Below are 19,130 nucleotides of genomic sequence, written 5' to 3'. Positions count from 1 at the left end.
AAATTTTTTAAACTAATAACAAATTAGTAAAATTAATCATTTAATTTAGCAAGAAGTATGGATCATTGGTAAAGCAAATCCTTAATACAAGCTATTATATTTCTTTTTTGTGTGTGTCTTTTTGTCTTTTCCAGGGCCACACCCACGGCATATGGATGTTCCCAGGCTAGGGATCTAATCAGAGCTGTAACCTCTGGCCTACACCAGAACCACAGCAGTGCCAGATCCGAGCTGCGTCTGCGACCCACACCACAGCTCACAACAACACCGGATCCTTAACCCACTGAGCACGGCCAGGGATTAAACCCACAACCTCATGGTTCCTAGTCAGATTTGTTAACCACTGAGCCACGACGGGAACTTCTTTTTTTTTGTCTTTTAAAACTATTCTATTTCTTGATAGCAATAACAACAAGCTAAACAATGAAAATACTTAAAAGATAACATTTTGAAAGCATTAGAAAAATTCAAATACTGAAAACAAATCTAAGAGATAAGTAATATGTCTACACAAAAGTTATAAAATTGCAAATAGCATTTAAAGGCCTAATTTAAAGAAAACCTAAATTTACTCTCAGATAATAGTGGCATATTCATAAAATGAATATAAATATTTAAAGAAGTATATATGAGATCCTCAAAGAGATGATAAAATCTATTTTTTAAAATGCAATTACAAACATAGCTGTGAACCAGATTATTTTTTGTTCTTATGCCATAAATACATGAAATAATTTCAAAAATAATAACATGGCTTATAATAATGAGGCATATATATCACAGGTAATTTTGTAAACCCTAAATTCTTGGTAATAAATATAAATAATAATTTTGGTATTTATATGTTACCTTATAATCAGCAGGCCCAGGAGTAGTAAACATTTTTTTCTGAACTAGGAAGAGAGTCCGAGGAACGGAAGAACCAAATGCACTTTTCTTTTGTTTCTTCAAGCAAGTATTTCTCAAGTTGTCAATTAAAGTATTGTTTAGGATGTTATAAAACCCAGGACCTAAAATTATGAAGAATGTCATATGTAAGAATAAAACATGCTTTAATTTTTTTAACTGAGTAAATTTATTTTTATTTTATTTATTGAATGAAAGATTCTTGAAATTCCACAGTGCTTTACAATTTTCAAGTTTCACACATGATTTCAAATAATCCCATAATTATCCTTTTTCTTTTCCTCCCCCCCTCTATTACCCCCCCAACCTTATCTCTCCCCACTGATAATCACTAACTGATTCTCTTTATCAGTAAGTATGCTTCTTTTTGTTTTATTCATTATTTTGCTATATTTTTTACATTCAACAGGTAAGTGTTATCATACAGTATTTGTCCTTCTCTGTCTTATTTCACATAGTGTAATGCCCTCAAAATCCATCCATGTTGCTGCAAATGGCAAAATTTCATTCTTTTTTACAGCTAAGTAGTATTCTATTGCATGTGTGTGTGTATAATACTCAATAATAAAAATAAAACATAAATGCAACAATGTGAATAAACCTCAAAAAAGAAAAGTTAAATGAAAGATGACAGACACAAAATTCTAAATAATGTGCGATTCCATTTATAAAATTCCAGAAAATGCAAAATTACAGAAACACTATCAGTTACATAGGGCCAAGAATGGGGATAGAGATTAACTGAAAAGGTGCATGAGAGAATTCTTTAAGAATGATGGAAGTGTTCTAAAACTTGACTGTAGTGGTAATTACCTGACTATATACATTTAGCAACACTTGTCAAACCATACATCTAAAATGAATTATTTTATCATGTAAATTATTTTATTGTGTAAATTATACTGGAAGGAAGGAAGGAGGAATTAAAGTCTCTTCCAAAAATTTGTTGTGCCAACTCTTGGAAAACCTAAATGCTGATACATTTTATTTCTGTCATCTTCCAACATTCCTCCACTGGTAATGTTTAGGAAAAATATAAATAGAAAGCATAATGAAAACTATTTGGGCCTCCATTTAAGGGACTTAAAAGACAAATATCTCAGAGCTGTCTCTCTCTGGCATGAATAGACAACATAACACATGACAGGTGAGCTTAAATACTTAAATATATGGACCTCAATGAACTACCTAGTTATGGCTCTGATTTGAAAAGCCACCCTGATAATTATAATTCATTCACAATAGAGGTTTTTTATATTCATTTTCCTGTTACTAAATGTGTAAATGCCCAGAACCCCAGAGTTAGACAGTCTAGGGATACCTTCTAACAGTAACCTATGACAGCTCTGAGCCATAAATTAGGTGGCCAAATCTGTTCTATGACTGGTTTATGGGTCCAAGTCATTACTTTAATAGCTACGAGGAGAAAAAAAAAAAAAGTTCCACGAAGGCCATTCTCACTAATCCTTTTATTTTGTCTTTTTTTTTTTAAGGGCCACACCCATGGCATATGGAGGTTCCCAGGCTAGGGGTCTAATTGGAGCTGTAGCCACTAGCCTGTGCCACAGCCACAGCAATGCCAGATCCAAGCCGGGTCTGTGACCTGCACTACAGCTCACAGCAATGCCAGATCCTTAACCCACTGAGCGAGGCCAGGGATCAAACCTGTGTACTCATGGATTCTCGTCAGATTAACTTCCACTGAGCCACGACGGGAACTCCAATTCTCACTAATTCTTAAAATATGTAATATCGGAGTTCCTGTCATGGTGCAGCGGAAACGAATCTGACTAGGAACCATGAGGTTGCGAGTTCAATCCCTGGCCTCACTCACTGGGTTAAGGATCCGGTGTTGCTGTAAGCTGTGGTATAGGTCACAGACCCGGCTTGGATCTGGCATTGCTGTGGCTGTGGCACAGGCTAGTGGCTACAGCTCCAATTAGACCCCTAGCCTGGGAACCTCCATATACAGTGGGTGCAGCCCTCAAAATACAAAATATATATATATACATATATACACATATATATATATAATATCAAGATAAGATTTTAGAAGCCATCATAATGGAGCTTTACCCTTTAAAAATAACATAACCTTTGTGGAGTTTATAATATTCTATTTGTAATATATTAGACCATCAAATTGAAAACAAGGCCCAAACTTACAGCAGTTGGGTCACTCAATAAATTCATATTTTGAAATAATTTGTATTTCAGATTCATGATAAACACTACTGAGCTAGCCTTATCTGGGGCAGTACCTGGTACCTATACAAGACCTCTCCAGAATGGCAGTCTTAGATTGGTCATACTTCCATACAGAGGCCCAGGCCTCCAAGATCAAATGTTTCTATAGACACATGTGTAGGCCATTAAGCTTACAGCTTTGCCTGAGAAGTGCTATAATATCATTTCCACTGCATGCCATTGATCAAGAAAGCCACCAGACAAGCCAAGATTAAAGGGAGATAAAAATAAGACTCAACCTCTCAATGGCATAAGTAGTAAATAATTTTCTATCAGGGATATAGTATTTCCATAAAAAATTACCATGTCACAACTTATTGGAAATAATCTAAATGTCCATTGACAGATACATGGATTAAGATGTGGTATGTATTATACAATGCAATACTACTCAGCCATAAAAAAGAATGAAACAATACCATTTATAGAAATATGGGTACAAATAGAGATTATCATATTAAATTAAGTAAATCAGAATTATAAAAAGACAGATACCATATGATATCACTTCTATGTGGAAACTAAAATATGGCACAAATGAACTTATCTACAAAACAAAGACTCACAGAAACAGAATAGACTTGTGGTTGCCAAGGAGGAAGAGGGAAGGAGTGGGACAGACCAAGAGTTTGGGGTTAATAGATGCAAACTATTACAATAAGTAATAAGGTCTTACCATATAGCACAGGGAACTATATCCAATCTCCTGGGATAGACAATGATGGTAAATATTATTTTAAAAAATAGTGTATATATATGTATATGTATGACTGGGTCACTTTACAGAAGAAATTATCACAACATTGTAAATCAACTATACTTTGATTAAAAAATATTCTATTCATGTCTCATGAGGAAAAAAAAAAAAAAACTTCTAACAACAGTTTGAGATCAGGCAACAGGCCAAAAGCTGAAAAAATCAAGACTTTGAGAAATGGCTTTGAGAAGACAATTGGTAATGGCTTAGAGAGAGTGATTTTTAAAACGGTAGAGTTTGGAGAAAAGATAATTTATGTTACATAATTGCAGAAATTCTAGAAAAATATAATATTTGGGACAATGAAGAAAATACTTAATAAATTAATGGATTCTAGCTAAAGAAATTCCTAGGTGGAATATAACTGAATAGCAAAAATGCCAAGTAGCTGCTTTTAGCCACATATAAGAAGATGTGCATAGAAAAAGACGATGGAAAACTTCTCAGTTTTCAAGCAGAATTTATAGGAAATAAAAAGGAAGTGAGATTTTGTTTGAAAATAAAGCTGTTTTTCATCCCCAATATCTCCACATAGCAAAAAGCTCTCAAAGCAAGGAATGCCCTGAGACAAATCCAGGGTTTAGCCGTAAGACCCTTTGTTAAGACCTCAAAAAGATGTAAGAATGTACCTCATAGAACCTCTCAGGTAATAAAAGAATCTCTAAGAATTTTAAGGTCATATGTCATACACCCTCTAGGCTAAAAGAATAGTGCTCCTAAGAATCTAAGAGTATTGAAACTCAGCAAAACCAAGGGTGACCCAAAGCAGATAAAGGTTTTTCTAAGAAGTATATGTGAGAATGGCTTTTGTCCAATGCATTTGATTATAAATTAATACAATAAGAAACCTACAAAGTTTTTATAAGGACTTGAACCAACTTGGAATGAAAGGGACAACACCAAAACAAAATGAAAAGTGGTTCATATACCCCTGATCTCCCATAGGGAGGAAGCAGGCCCAGAAAGTCCCAGCTGAAAACACTATTTCTTGCAGAAGAAGAATCAAAGGATGAAACCAAGAACTCAAAAGGTAAAACAAAGGACCATGGAAAATCTTATTCCCAGGGAGCCCAACTGAACCCTAACCAAGGAAATGACAACATGTATGTACCTCATCAGATTTCAGAATTGCTATGGGACATAACTATTATTGTAAGCAAGCAATACCCCAGGGAGCCTTCCTAGGACAGATTCCTTCACCGCAACCCCCCAATGTTCTCTGCTGTCTCTCATCTGAAGAAAACTTTAGCTTCCCATGCCTTCCCCAAATGCCAAAGAACAAATTTAATCAGAGAAGTGAGAAAATGCAGAAAAAAAGGAAAACAATCAAGCAAGACAAAATAATAACACTTTAGCCATTACACAAAGTCAAGGACCTTTAGTTCCTCCTCAAAGGCTATAGATAATATTCTGAATCAAGTCCTTTGAGCTGTTTTGCAGGTACTGAAACTCCCAAAAACCCAAAGTTAATTGTATGCTGTCCACAAATAGGCTGGAACCCAGACTGGTTGGAACCAGAAGGTTGATGAGGTGGACTTCCAGTTACCTGACCACCAACCAATCAGAAGAATGTCCATGAACTGATCACATACCCCACAACCCCCTCCCTCACCCTGCCTTTAAAAACCTTTCCCGGGGGAGAGAGGACAAGATGGCGGAGGAGTAGGGGGACACGCTTGCCCTCTCCCACAAACACAACAAAAAAAGCACATCTACAGAATAAATGACTCGCACAGAACAGCAACCAATCGCTGGCAGAAGAACCTAAACTCCAATAACGGCAAGAAGTTCGTGACATTGCTGGGCAGAACGGGAGAAAAGAGGAGAGTGAGAGAAGGTGAATCCGAGTGGGACAGGCGCTCCTGAAAGGGAACTGCGGAGGAGAAAGGGATCCCGCACCCTGGAAAGTCACCTACACAGGGGAAAGATCAAACGAACCGGAGGAATCTCCAGATGCAGAGAAGAGTGTAGCAGTAAGTTGGAGTACAGAAAAGCCGATCAAGAACCGAACGGACCATCTGAACTACGGGCACAGTCACCAAAAATTGAGACGCCTGGGTGGGGGCTGGGCACCGAGACCTCCGCTCCAGAGGTTAGTCCCCAGGAAAGGGATGGGGGACACCTGGATGGGGACTGGGCACCGAGACCTCGGCTCCAGAGGTTAGTCCCCGGGAAAGGGCTGGGGGGGGGCGGGGCAGAGCGGAAACTGCTTGGGAGGTCTAGAAACCATTTGACGGGGCAGAGACTGCCTGGGAGACTAGAAAACAAAGCTGTCGCAGAGGAAGGGAGCAATACTCTAGGGGCAGGGAAGTGGAAAGCCACATCAGAAGGAACCTGGGAGAAGAGCCTGGTCTGCGCCCGTGTTGGGGAGGGGAGACAAGAAGGGGTGGGTCCCCATAGAATACCCCCCACGCCACAGCAAGCTTACAGGCCCCGCTAGCTAGCTGAAAGCTGTGCTTCCCAGTGCATCCCCTCCCCCCACCCCCACCACCCCCTATGCTCTTGCCGAACCTGGGGCTGCCTGCCATCCAGCAGGGCTGGCCTCAACAATTGCCTGAAGCCTACCACTGCAGGGGGTGTCCCTGCACAGGTCTGCTTGCCCTTTGGAGGGGCTACACTTCCACAGAGCAGCACCAAACACCACCAGCCCCCGAGAAAAGGCCTGCAGCCCAGAAAAGCTAGAACAAGCCTAGCCAGGCCGTGAATAGATCTGCCTAATTCTCGGACGGTTTTTCTGAGTCGGGCTGCCCCGGGGAGGAGCCTCTTGGGTTTCCAACGGCCCTGCTACCCGCCCAATCCCCCAGAGGGTGCCCCACTCCCATGGAATAGCTGCTCAGCACCGCCAGCCCCCTGGAGGACCCCCTGCAGCCCAGAAAAGCTGCAACAAGCTTGGCCAGACTGTGAAAAGATCCGCCTACATTCTCAGGCCATCCTTCTGAGTTGGGCTGCCCTAGGGAAGAGCCTCTTAGGTTCTCAGTGACCCAGATAGCTGCTCCAGCCCCAAGGGGGTGCTGCACTCCTGAGGAACAGCTGCCCAACACCGCCAACCCCCTGCAAGAACCCCACAGCCTATAAACACCAGAGCAAGCTCTGCATGACCAAGTGACATCTGCTACCATCGTGGTGTGGACCTCCCAGTCCTGTCTGCCCTCAGGAAGCCCTCCTTTGCTTCAAAGAAACACTGTTAGCCCCATCAACACTCCAGAAAAGCCACACTGCCTCAAAAAAAGATTGACCAACAACGCCAGCCCTCAGGAAATATTCCACGGCAGTGACAAGGCAAACACTGCCCAATCACGGAGAGTACAACTCCCTCAGGAGAAAGAAAACAACAAGCAAGATGAAGAAGCTGAGAAACCACCCCCAGTCAAACCAACAGGAGAACTCACCTAAAACAGTCAACAATGAAACAGACCTCTGCAGTCTGACAGACCTGGACTTCAAAAGAGAAATAGTGAAAATACTGAAGGAATTAAGAGAAGATATGAACAGTAATGCAGATACCCTCAGAAAGGAACTAGAAAATATAAGGAGGAGCCAAGAAAAACTAGAACACTCATTTGCAGAGATGCAAACTGAACTAAGGGCAGTAAAAACCAGAATGAATAATGCAGAAGAACGAATCAGTGATATGGAAGATAGAATAATGGAAATCACTCAATCCGGTCAACAGACAGAAAACCGAATCCAAAAACTGGAAAGCAATATAAGAGACCTATGGGATAATATAAAGCGGGCCAATCTACGCATAATAGGAATTCCAGAAGGAGTAGAAAAAGATAAGCTGATGGAAAATATATTTGAAGAAATTATCGCTGGAAACTTCACAAATCTAAAGGATACTGGGTTCAAGATACAAGAAGCACAGAGGGCCCCAAGCAAACTGAACCCAAATAGACCCACAGCAAGACACATCATAATAAAAATGGCAAAAGTTAGTGATAAAGAGAGGATCCTAAAGGCAGCAAGAGAAAAACAGAATGTTACCTACAAGGGAACCCCCATAAGAATATCAGCTGACTTCTCTACAGAAACACTACAGGCCAGGAGGGAATGGCAAGAGATATTAAAAGTGCTAAAAGGATAAAATATGCAACCTAGAATACTCTATCCAGCAAGAATATCATTTAAAATAAGAAGGGGAAATAAAAATTTTTTCCAACAAACAAAAACTTAAAGAATACTGCAACACAAAACCCAGGTTAAAGGAAATATTGAAAGGGCTTCTCTAAACCAAAAAGAAAGGAAGGAAAGGGAAGAAAAAAGAAAAGAAAAAAAAAAAGAAGAAGAGGAAGAACTAGGACTGAGGAAACTGCAATCAGAGAGCAGTCACTCAAATAAGCCAGCATACAGATTTAATCATGAACAGGCCTCAAACAAAATAAAATTAAAAAGAAAAAAATAAAAAAGAGTCATCAAAACCATAAAATGTGGGCAAGGGATGTTAGGAAGTAAATAACCCTTTTTGTTTGTTTTTATGTTTCTCTTCTTAATTTTAATATAGTAATGAAGTGTTTGAACTTACAGGACCATCAGGCTAAAACACACAATTATGGGAAGGGGTTAGCATACTTAAAAAACAGGACAACCACAAGCCAAAACCAAATATTGCATTTTCAAAAAATGAAAAAAAAATACACTCAAGCAGATAATAACAGGAGACCATCCAACCAAAAAAGAAAAAAAAGAAAGGAAGAATGGAGAACCATAGAATCAACTGGAACACGAGGTTCAAATGGCAATAAATAATCATCTATCAATTATCACCTTAAATGTCAATGGACTGAATGCCGCAATCAAAAGACACAGAGTGGCTGAGTGGATAAAAAGGCAAAAACCTTCAATATGCTGCCTACAAGAAACTCACCTTAGGACAAAAGATATATATAGATTGAAAGTGAAAGGGTGGGGGAAAATATTTCACGCCAATAGACAAGACAGAAAAGCAGGAGTCGCAACACTCATATCAGACAAAATAGACTTTAAAACAAAAGACATAAAGAAAGACAAAGAAGGACACTACTTAATGATTAAGGGATCCATCCAAGGAGAGGATGTTACTATCGTCAACATATATGCCCCAAATACAGGAGCACCCAGATACATACAACCAATATTAACAGACATAAAGGGAGATATTGATGAGAATACAATCATACTAGGAGACCTTAATACCCCCCTCACATCAATGGACAGATCCTCTAGACAGAAAACCAATAAAGCAACAGAGATCCTAAAGGAAACAATAGAAAAGTTAGACTTAATGGATATCTTCAGGACACTACATCCAAAAAAAGCAGAATACACATTCTTCTCAAATGCTCATGGAACATTCTCAAGAATCGACCACATATTGGGACACAAAGCGAATCTCAATAAATTTAGGAGCGTAGAAATTATCTCAAGTATCTTCTCTGACCACAATGCCATGAAATTAGAAACCAACCATGGGAAAAGGAAAGAGAAAAAACCTACTGCATGGAGACTAAACAACATGCTACTAAAAAACCAATGGGTCAATGAGAAAATCAAGAAGGAAATTAAAAACTACCTTGAAACAAATGATAATGAAGACACAACTGCTCAAAATCTATGGGATGCTGCGAAAGCAGTGCTCAGAGGGAAATTTATAGCAATAAAGGCCTTTCTCAAAAAAGAAGAAAGATCCCAAATTGACAACTTAACCCTCCACCTAAATGAATTAGAAAAAGAACAAAAAGTCGTAAAGTCAGCAGAAGGAAGGAAATTATAAAGATCAAAGAAGAAATCAATAAAATAGAGACTCAAAAAACAATAGAGAAAATGAATAAAACCAAGAGCTGGTTCTCTGAAAAGGTGAACAAAATTGACAAACCCCTGGCCAGACTCACTAAAAAGAGGAGAGAAAGAAACCAAAGAACCAAAATTATAAATGAAAAAGGAGAAATCACAACGGATACAGCAGAAATACAAAAAACCACAAGAGAATACTATGAACAACTCTACGGCAACAAGTTGGACAATCTGGAAGAAATGGACAATTTTCTAGAATCTTACAGCCTGCCAAAACTGAATCAAGTAGAAACAGACCAACTGAACAGACCGATCACTAGAAATGAAATTGAAGAGGTCATAAAATCACTGCCGACAAATAAAAGTCCAGGACCAGATGGCTTCACAGGTGAATGCTATCAAACATATAAAGAGGAATTGGTGCCCATCCTCCTTAAACTCTTTCAAAAGGTTGAAGAAGAAGGAATACTCCCAAAGACATTCTATGATGCCACCATCACCCTCATTCCAAAACCAGACAGAGATACCACCAAAAAAGAAATCTATCGGCCAATATCATTGATGAATATAGATGCAAAAATTCTCAACAAAATCTTAGCCAACCGAATCCAACAGCATACCAAAAAAGTTATACACCATGACCAGGTTGGGTTCATCCCAGGTTCACAAGGATGGTTCAACATACGCAAATCAATCAGCATCATACACCACATTAACAAAAAAAAGTCAAAAATCATATGATCATCTCAATAGACGCAGAAAAAGCATCTGACAAAGTCCAACATCCATTCATGATCAAGACCCTCGCCAAAGGGGGTATAGAGGGAACATTCCTGAATATAATCAAAGCCATTTATGAGAAACCCACAGCAAATAGAATCCTCAATGGGGAAAAACTGAAAGCCTTCTCACTCCAATCTGGAACAAGACAGGGATGCCCCACTCTCACCACTGCTCTTCAACATAGTGTTGGAAGTCCTAGCCACAGCAATTAGACAAACCAAAGAAAGAAAAGGCATCCATATAGGAAGAGAAGAGATCAAACTGTCACTGTATGCAGATGACATGATACTACTATACATAGAAAACCCTAAGGACTCAACCCCAAAACTACTTGAACTGATTCATAAATTCAGCAAAGTAGCAGGATAGAAGATTAACATTCAGAAGTCAGTTGCATTTCTGTATACCAGCAATGAAATATTAGAAAAGGAATACAAAAATACGATACCTTTTAAAATTGCACCTCACAAAATCAAATACCTCGGAATACACCTGACCAAGGAGGTAAAGGACCTATATGCCGAGAACTATAAAACGTTAATCAAAGAAATCAAAGAAGATGTAAAGAAATGGAAAGATATTCCATGTTCCTGGATTGGGAAAATCAATATTGTAAAAATGGCCATACTACCCAAAGCAATCTAGAACAAACAATCCAAACATTTATAGGGAACAACAAAAGACCCAGAATTGCCAAAGCAATCCTGAGAAACAAAAACCAAGCAGGAGGCATAACTCTCCCAGACTTCAAGAAATACTATAAAGCCACAGTCATCAAGACAGTGTGGTACTGGTATCAAAACAGACAGACAGACCAATGGAACAGAATAGAGAACCCGGAAATAAACCCGGACACCTATGGTCAATTAATCTTTGACAAGGGAGGCAAGAACATAAAATGGGAAAAAGAAAGTCTATTCAGCAAGCATTGCTGGGAAACCTGGACAGCTACATGCAAAGCAATGAAACGAGAACACACCCTCACACCATGCACAAAAATACACTCAAAATGGCTGAAAGACTTAAATATACGACAGGACACCATCAAACTCCTAGAAGAAAACATAGGCAAAACACTCTCTGACATCAACATCATGAATATTTTCTCAGGTCAGTCTCCCAAAGCAAGAGAAATTAGAGCAAAAATAAACCCATGGGACCTAATCAAACTGAAAAGCTTTTGCACAGCAAAGGAAACCAAAAAGAAAACAAAAAGACAACTTACAGAATGGGAGAAAATAGTTTCAAATGATGCAACCGACAAGGGCTTAATCTCTAGAATATATAAACAACTTATACAACTCAACAGCAAAAACGCCAATCAATCAATGGAAAAATGGGCAAAAGACCTGAATAGACATTTCTCCAAGGAAGATATACAGATGGCCAACAAACACATGAAAAAATGCTCAATATCGCTGGTTATAAGAGAAATGCAAATCAAAACTACCATGAGATATCACCTCACACCAGTCAGAATGGCCATCATTAATAAATCCACAAATAACAAGTGCTGGAGGGGGTGTGGAGAAAAGGGAACCCTCCTGCACTGCTGGTGGGAATGTCAACTGGTACAGCCACTATGGAGAACAGTTTGGAGATACCTTAGAAATCTATACATAGAACTTCCATATGACCCCGCAATCCCACTCTTGGGCATCTATCCGGACAAAACTCTACTTAAAAGAGACACGTGCACCCGCACGTTCATTGCTGCACTATTCACAATAGCCAGGACATGGAAACAACCCAAATGTCCATCGACAGATGATTGGATTCGGAAGAAGTGGTATATATACACAATGGAATACTACTCAGCCATCAAAAAGAATGACATCATGCCATTTGCAGCAGCAACATGCATGGAACTAGAGAATCTCATACTGAGTGAAATGAGCCAGAAAGACAAAGACAAATACCATATGATATCACTTATAACTGGAATCTAATATCCAGCACAAATGCCTATCTCCTCAGAAAAGAAAATTATGGACTTGGAGAAGAGACTTGTGGCTGCCTGATGGGAGGGGGAGGGAGTGGGAGGGATCGGGAGCTTGGGCTTCTCAGACACAAGTTAGAATAGATTTACAATGAGATCCTGCTGAATAGCATTGAGAACTTTGTCTAGATACTCATGTTGCAACAGAAGAAAGGGTGGGGGAAAAATGTAATTGTAATGTATACATGTAAGGATAACCTGACCCCCTTGCTGTACAGTGGGAAAATTTAAAAATTATAAAAAAATAAAAAAAAAAAACCTTTCCCGGAGTTCCTGTCGCCGTGGCACAGTGGTTAAAGAATCCGACTAGAAGCCATTAGGTTGCGGGTTTGATCCTTGGCCTTGCTGCCCAGTGGGTTAAGGTTCCAGCATTGCCATGAGCTGTGGTGTTGCCATGAGCTGTGGTATAGGTCGCAGATGCAGCTTGGATCCTGCAATGCTGTGGCTCTAGTATAGGCCGGCGGCTACAGCTCCGATTAGACCCCCTAGCCTGGGAACCTCCATATGCCACGAGAGCGGCCCAAGAAATGGCAAAAAGACAAAAAAATAAAATAAAATAAATAAAAACCTTTCCCTAAAAAAAACCAAACACATCTTGTGACCATGTTTTAATAATGATTTAGACCAGTCTTTTACAGAGACATCTTTAAAACAACTTGGGAAATCAGGTATTAGATGGTATTAAGGAATTTGTTAATTTTGTAGGAGTCATAATAGCATAGTGACTATGTAACATATTCCTTAACACTTAAAAATACATATTGAAGTATTTGTGTCATTATAGTCAACACCATGTCTAACATTTTTCTTAAATGCCCCAACCCCATCCCTTGCCCAAATCATTTGAGGCTACATGAAACAAGATTGGCATAGTGTTGATTATTGTTGAAGCTGGGTGGTGGGTCTGTGAAGACTGTTAGCTAACTCTTCCTTCTTTGTGTGTGCTTGACAAGTTCCATAATAAAATAATTAAAAATACACAATTTTAGAGTGGAAAAAAAAAATTTCCCTGAAAGCCATTGGAGAGTTTGGGCCTTCTGAGCACTGGACTCCTTGCTTGGTATCAGTAGATTTGTTTCACTGCACAAGGGCAAGTGGACCCAAGTTTAGTTTGGTAACTCTGTGGGCTTCCGGTTTTCCCTCTTTTTTTGAATAGGAGTGTCTAGTGTGATTATCCTCTCTACCTACCACCACTACGTGTGGAATATATGGGGCAGTTGATTTATATCTGTAGCACACAGCTCTTCTGACACAGAAGAGAAATACACAGATGATCTGAAGTACCACACCTAAGAATCCCCACCCGTACCTATACCTGACTTAGGTAACAAGATCCTGGATGTCAAGATTATACCACAATTGCATGAGACTTTGGAGGCCTTGAGAAAACATGGAGGAAAAATGTAAATATTTTGTAACCAGAGGATAATCTATAGTAGACAAACCAGAGGATAATCTATAGTAAACTTCATCTATCACTGAGAGATGAAGTTTCATGTCCTTCTGTCCAACATGTGCTCCCCTGAGTAACGTGATTGACTAGCAGAATGTGGCAGAAGTGACGTCCTGGGATTTCTGAGGGTAGGTCATAAGAAGCCTTGTAGCATTCTGCCAGGTCTCATGGAGCCCTGAGTTACCATGTTAAAGGGGCAACCACCCTGGGGCAGCAATGCTAAAGCTATGCCTGCACTCTAAATGACAGTCCCATCTGAACTCTGCCTTCCAGCCATCCCACAAATAATGAGATATGATAGAAAAAGTCTGTTTTCCTAAGCCACTGAGTTTGTTATGCAGCAACAGGCAACCTATGTGTTAGTAATTACATTTTATTTTTGTCTTATATTCTTAAATATATATAGAATACCCATTATATGCTAGAATACTCACTGTATACTAGAATACCAGAACACGTGATTGGACAGCCCCAAAATAAAATATCAACAAAACCGAAAATCCTAAGTTATATTACTGGTAGTAATCATAGAGTTAATATGTTACATATCTTCATCCACCAAAGGAAAATCGGGAAATTTATTGAATAAAGGAAAATGATAGAAAAATACAGCTAAGAGATGTGACAAAATCTCACAAAAATTGTGCATTGTTTTTTTCTCTTTGTTTAGTGTATCATCAATGTGTTAAAAAATGTTGACTTAAAATGACACCACCACCCATAGAACAAAAAGTACATTGTACTTTCTGATGCAACCATTTTCTTAAAAATATTAAGTCACAGAAAGCTAAAGAGTAGATATGTATGAATTAATTCCTAACCTGGCGTTTTCTCTGTCTTAGAGTCTTGTGTGAATCGAGCAGCACTTTGACCAAATGGAGTATTTTTCAGTCCTATTGTTTTCTTCAAGGGCTTGAAAGCAGTTCGAGATTCAGTATATGTGCCAGGAGCTGGGGTGATTGATTTCACAGGTACAAACCTCTAGCGAAGAATGGGAATATGCTAATGAGAAACTGTGGCACATTCTGATATTTTGTGAGTTAAAAGCTGCCTTTTTGGTACTAAAACATCTGGAGTTTATTTTTTAATGGGGTGAAGAAAATGCAGATGAATTGAGATATCTATCAAAATATGCAATATATACTTTTACTAAAATCATCTATATATTAATACAGTAATGCAATTATGTACTAAGCCAGACAGACTTTTTGAAAGAAATCACTTTGATATGATATTCTAGATCATAGTGTATACACAATCTTTTTTTTTTTTTTTAGGGCCACACCTGTGGCATATGGAAGTTCCCGGGCAAGAGGTCAAATCAGAGGTGCAGCTGCCGACCTACACCACAGCCATATCAACATGAGATCTGAGCCAAGTCTGCAACCTACACCACAGCTCACGGCAACACCCAATCCTTAACCCACTGAGTGAGGCCGGGGATCGAACCGAATTCTCATGTGGACTAGTCAGATTCTTAACCCACTAAGTCACAAAGAGAATTCCTGGACAATCTTCACATTCGAAATATTCTGCAAGTTAAGATAATAAATAAAAACTATATGACTTCTTTTATGTAAGAAAGCTGTACAAATCAACAGTTTCTCAACATATATATTCAATTAAGTCAATAATATCATTACATACCGTAAGAAAAAAATCTTAAAGTGGTATATAAACCTACTTTAACCTATAATTAAACTTATTATATTATAAACATGTTTATTTGTTATAAACTTATCACATTTAACTTATTAATATTAAATATACATCTATATGTAAACTATGAAATATAATTAAATATAGCATTGTATAATCTATTTTTAAAATTTTTATTTAGAATTCATTTCAAATTTGGAATTCATGAATAATTTATGAATAGAAATAATACAGGAAATACCTGTGCAACATTTACCCAGATTTATCTACTGTTAACATGGTATGCCATTCCCTTTTTTCATTCGCCCACTCTGTTTCTGTCTTTTTCTCTATGTGTTCATTCCTCCTCTCTCTGTGTCTCTCTCCCTACAGACACACACACAAGCATGCATATATGTATATATATATAAAACCATTTAGTGGAAAGTTACATATGTCATGGCCTTTTACCCCTAAATATTTAGTGTGTATTTACTAAAAATAGGTATATTTTCTTACATTTCCACAGTGTAGATAACAACTTTAGTAAATATATCAATGATATGACTTTTATCTAATCTACCATTCAGACTCCAAATCTGTCAGTTAATTTAATTATACCTCTATTGCATTGTTCCCCTCCAGTACATAATCTATTCTAAGCTCAGATATTGCTTTTAGCCTCCTTTCATGTAGGAACATCTCCAAAGCCTTCCTAAATACTGTATTATTATTTAAATGCTGAGTACAATTTTTTTAATGGTAATAGCCAAACTTGACTGCATATAAAATTACTCAAGGAGTTAAAAAAAAAAATACTGAAGGTAGAGTCCTACTCTGGACTACCTATATCAATCTCTAGGAGAGAGGGAAGAAAGCACCTGGGTATCAGAATATATTAAAATTCCCCAGGTGTTTCTAACATGCAGCAAGGTTTGAGAACCATTGCTATAAAGGAAATCTTATGTTTTAAAAATTAATAGTTGAAGATAAGAAAGTTCAATGCATTTAGATAAAATAGTAGACAACTCCTTAAGTCAATACTAAAATAAGTATCCCAGAAACATAATATGCCTTTATTCCTATAAACCAAAAATCACGTGCTCTAAGTGCACCATGTTCATAGTATTATTGCTTTTTTATCATAATCATTAATATATCTGTTCATATTCAGCTAACCACTAACACTATCCCTAAAAAATAATCCTGTTGGTTTTAATTCCTCTTTATTTTTCACCTCAGACCCATTATTCGTTTCATCATCCCCTTAGCAAAATTGATATCATATTCTTTTTCATTTCTGAAAATATATTTAAAATGTTATAATTGCTGCCAAGTGATGTCAAATTAGGACTATATATCAGTTGAACAGAATTAGCATTAAAACTGAGAGTTCTAATTGTAAAAAAAAAATGCAATTTTTAAAAATCAAGGGCACATATATCATTTTGTGTAGTACTTTAAATACCATCAAGTTGCTCAAGGCAGAGACCTGGTATTCATTCTTGAATCTTCCTAGCCCCTCAACCACAATGCCTTACCTATTAAAAAGTCATGTTAATTATGTCTCCAAAATATACCTGCTTTGTCTCAAAGGAGGTTCCTCTTAACTACAATGAAGCCAAAGTAGTCACCATTAGTCATCTGAAGGTTAACAAACTTCCCAAGTTAAATACCACAGCTACTTGATCTGGAGACTGCTGTACTATAAAGGTTTGCTATATTATAACTTTTTTGCCTTAGAAATATCTTAGATCCTTCAAGTCCCCTAAATATAGACTTTGGAGAATGTGAAATGATTACTGTGAAATAGACTCTCACATCACTAATAAAGCTTCCAATGGCGCTTTCAGATATGACCTATGGCCAGGCTCCAGAGAGCCTTCAGAACTTCTCTGAAAGAAATGCATGTCCTCACAAATTACACATTAACACTTCATACGTTCATTAGCAAAGTATATTTTTAAACCCAGACTAAAATCTCTTATAAGTAAACTGAACTTTCACATATGCAAATTTGCTTATTAGAAAATGTTTAATAGATAATTTCAATTTGAACATTCATCTTTGCATCTTATTATTAATATTGTCATCTTATTTCATTTTCTTTCACCCACATTTTTGGCAATATGACTTGACCAGGCCATTTCTGTCCCTCAATTGCTTAAATACCACTTTTCTTTTTGTCATCTCCCAACACCTTTGGATTTGTTGCTAGCATCACATTATATCTATTATATTCTATATATTAAGTGACTGTAGAATATTACCTGGGATTGAGAAAGAAAAGCAGGTGATGTATCATTTAGATTTGATGTCACACTTTCAGTCTTCTGAAATTGACTTTTAATGTCATATTTTCCAGGACCTGGTACTCCCTAAATTACAGAAAGAAAAAAATATATACATGCTCTCATTAAGAAAGCAACTATAGGAGTTGCCGTTGTGGCGCAGCAGAAATGAATCCGACTAGGAACCATGAGGTTGCAGGTTCGATCCCTGGCCTCGCTCAGTGGGTTAAGGATCTGGCGTTGCCGTAAGCTGTGGTGTAGGTCGCAGATGCAGCTCAGATCCTGTGTCGCTGTGGCTGTGGCGTAGGCCAGCAGCTGTAGCTCCGATTGGATTGCTAGCCTGGGAACCTCCATCTGCCACAGGTGCAGCCCTAAAAGGCAAAAAAAAAAAAAAAAAAGGCATCTATAGCACCTAAGGGAACAGGTGGCTAAATATCTGAACCAAAGCTACAGGGCTTTTAAGTGATATTACCAAAACACTTCATTAAAGAGAAAACCAAAACATACTTCATTAGAACAGGGAAAAAAAAAAAAAAAAGGAAATTTTCCTTAGCAAAGCCTCCCAGGAACCTGAAAACAGACTGCTTGAAACTTTGCTGCCCTCTACTGATAGAGCTCCAAAAAGAATTACCTAGCTCTTCACATGATTAAATATTACATAAAGAAAAGTAGTTTCTATATTTCTTCCATTTAAATTTTGACAACTAGCTCTTCTCTAAAAATACTTGAATGTCTTTTCAAATTTATAGTAATCAGTACACTGCTTTTTTTCCAACAAATATGCTTCAGGATATATTTTATTTTAACTACAAATGTTAGAAGATGTAAGACATTAGTCTTTAACTAGATACTTTACAATAGATAAAAATTAACTCAGAAAACATTGGGGTTGAGTTTTTATTTCTTGCTAATAAAGTTCAAATCTATATCAAGCACTATTTATTCATCATCGAATATTTTAATTACCCTGATAGATACCTTTCATAGCATAAAAAAAGTTAAATTTCTGTTTCATATCCATCTCCCTTACTTTTCTACAGTTGAAAAAATTATTCCTTGATTTATGAATTAAATACCTGGCTTATAACTTGGATGTATAATGAAATTCTATTAGCAAATCCTAACCCCTACGTCATTATTATATGTCCAAATCCAAACATGTCTCTCCACCTCCACAAATACTCTGATCCAAGCCACAATCTCTTACCTGGATTATTGCGAATTCTTCCTAATTGCCTCCCCTGCTTCCACTACTGCCCATCTTCAGTCTATTTCCAACATAGA

General features: G+C 37.8%; 1 protein-coding gene across 1 annotated transcript in view; it reads right to left on the bottom strand.

The window, feature by feature from the left end:
• The window catches only part of STPG2 (sperm tail PG-rich repeat containing 2), a 334,050-nt gene that overhangs the window by 198,649 nt on the left and 116,271 nt on the right, over positions 1-19,130 (bottom strand). Inside the window, exons 7-9 of the mRNA XM_047798146.1 lie at positions 17,826-17,933; positions 14,739-14,898; positions 850-1,010 (exon numbers count right to left, since the gene is read on the bottom strand). Coding sequence (XP_047654102.1) covers positions 850-1,010; positions 14,739-14,898; positions 17,826-17,933 — 429 coding nt within the window. The remainder of the gene's footprint in view (positions 1-849; positions 1,011-14,738; positions 14,899-17,825; positions 17,934-19,130) is intronic.

Source organism: Phacochoerus africanus, chromosome 10, assembly GCF_016906955.1.
Source record: "Phacochoerus africanus isolate WHEZ1 chromosome 10, ROS_Pafr_v1, whole genome shotgun sequence".
In the NCBI taxonomy this organism is placed as follows: Eukaryota; Metazoa; Chordata; class Mammalia; order Artiodactyla; family Suidae; genus Phacochoerus; species Phacochoerus africanus.
This window is presented reverse-complemented; position numbering and strand designations above follow the sequence as displayed.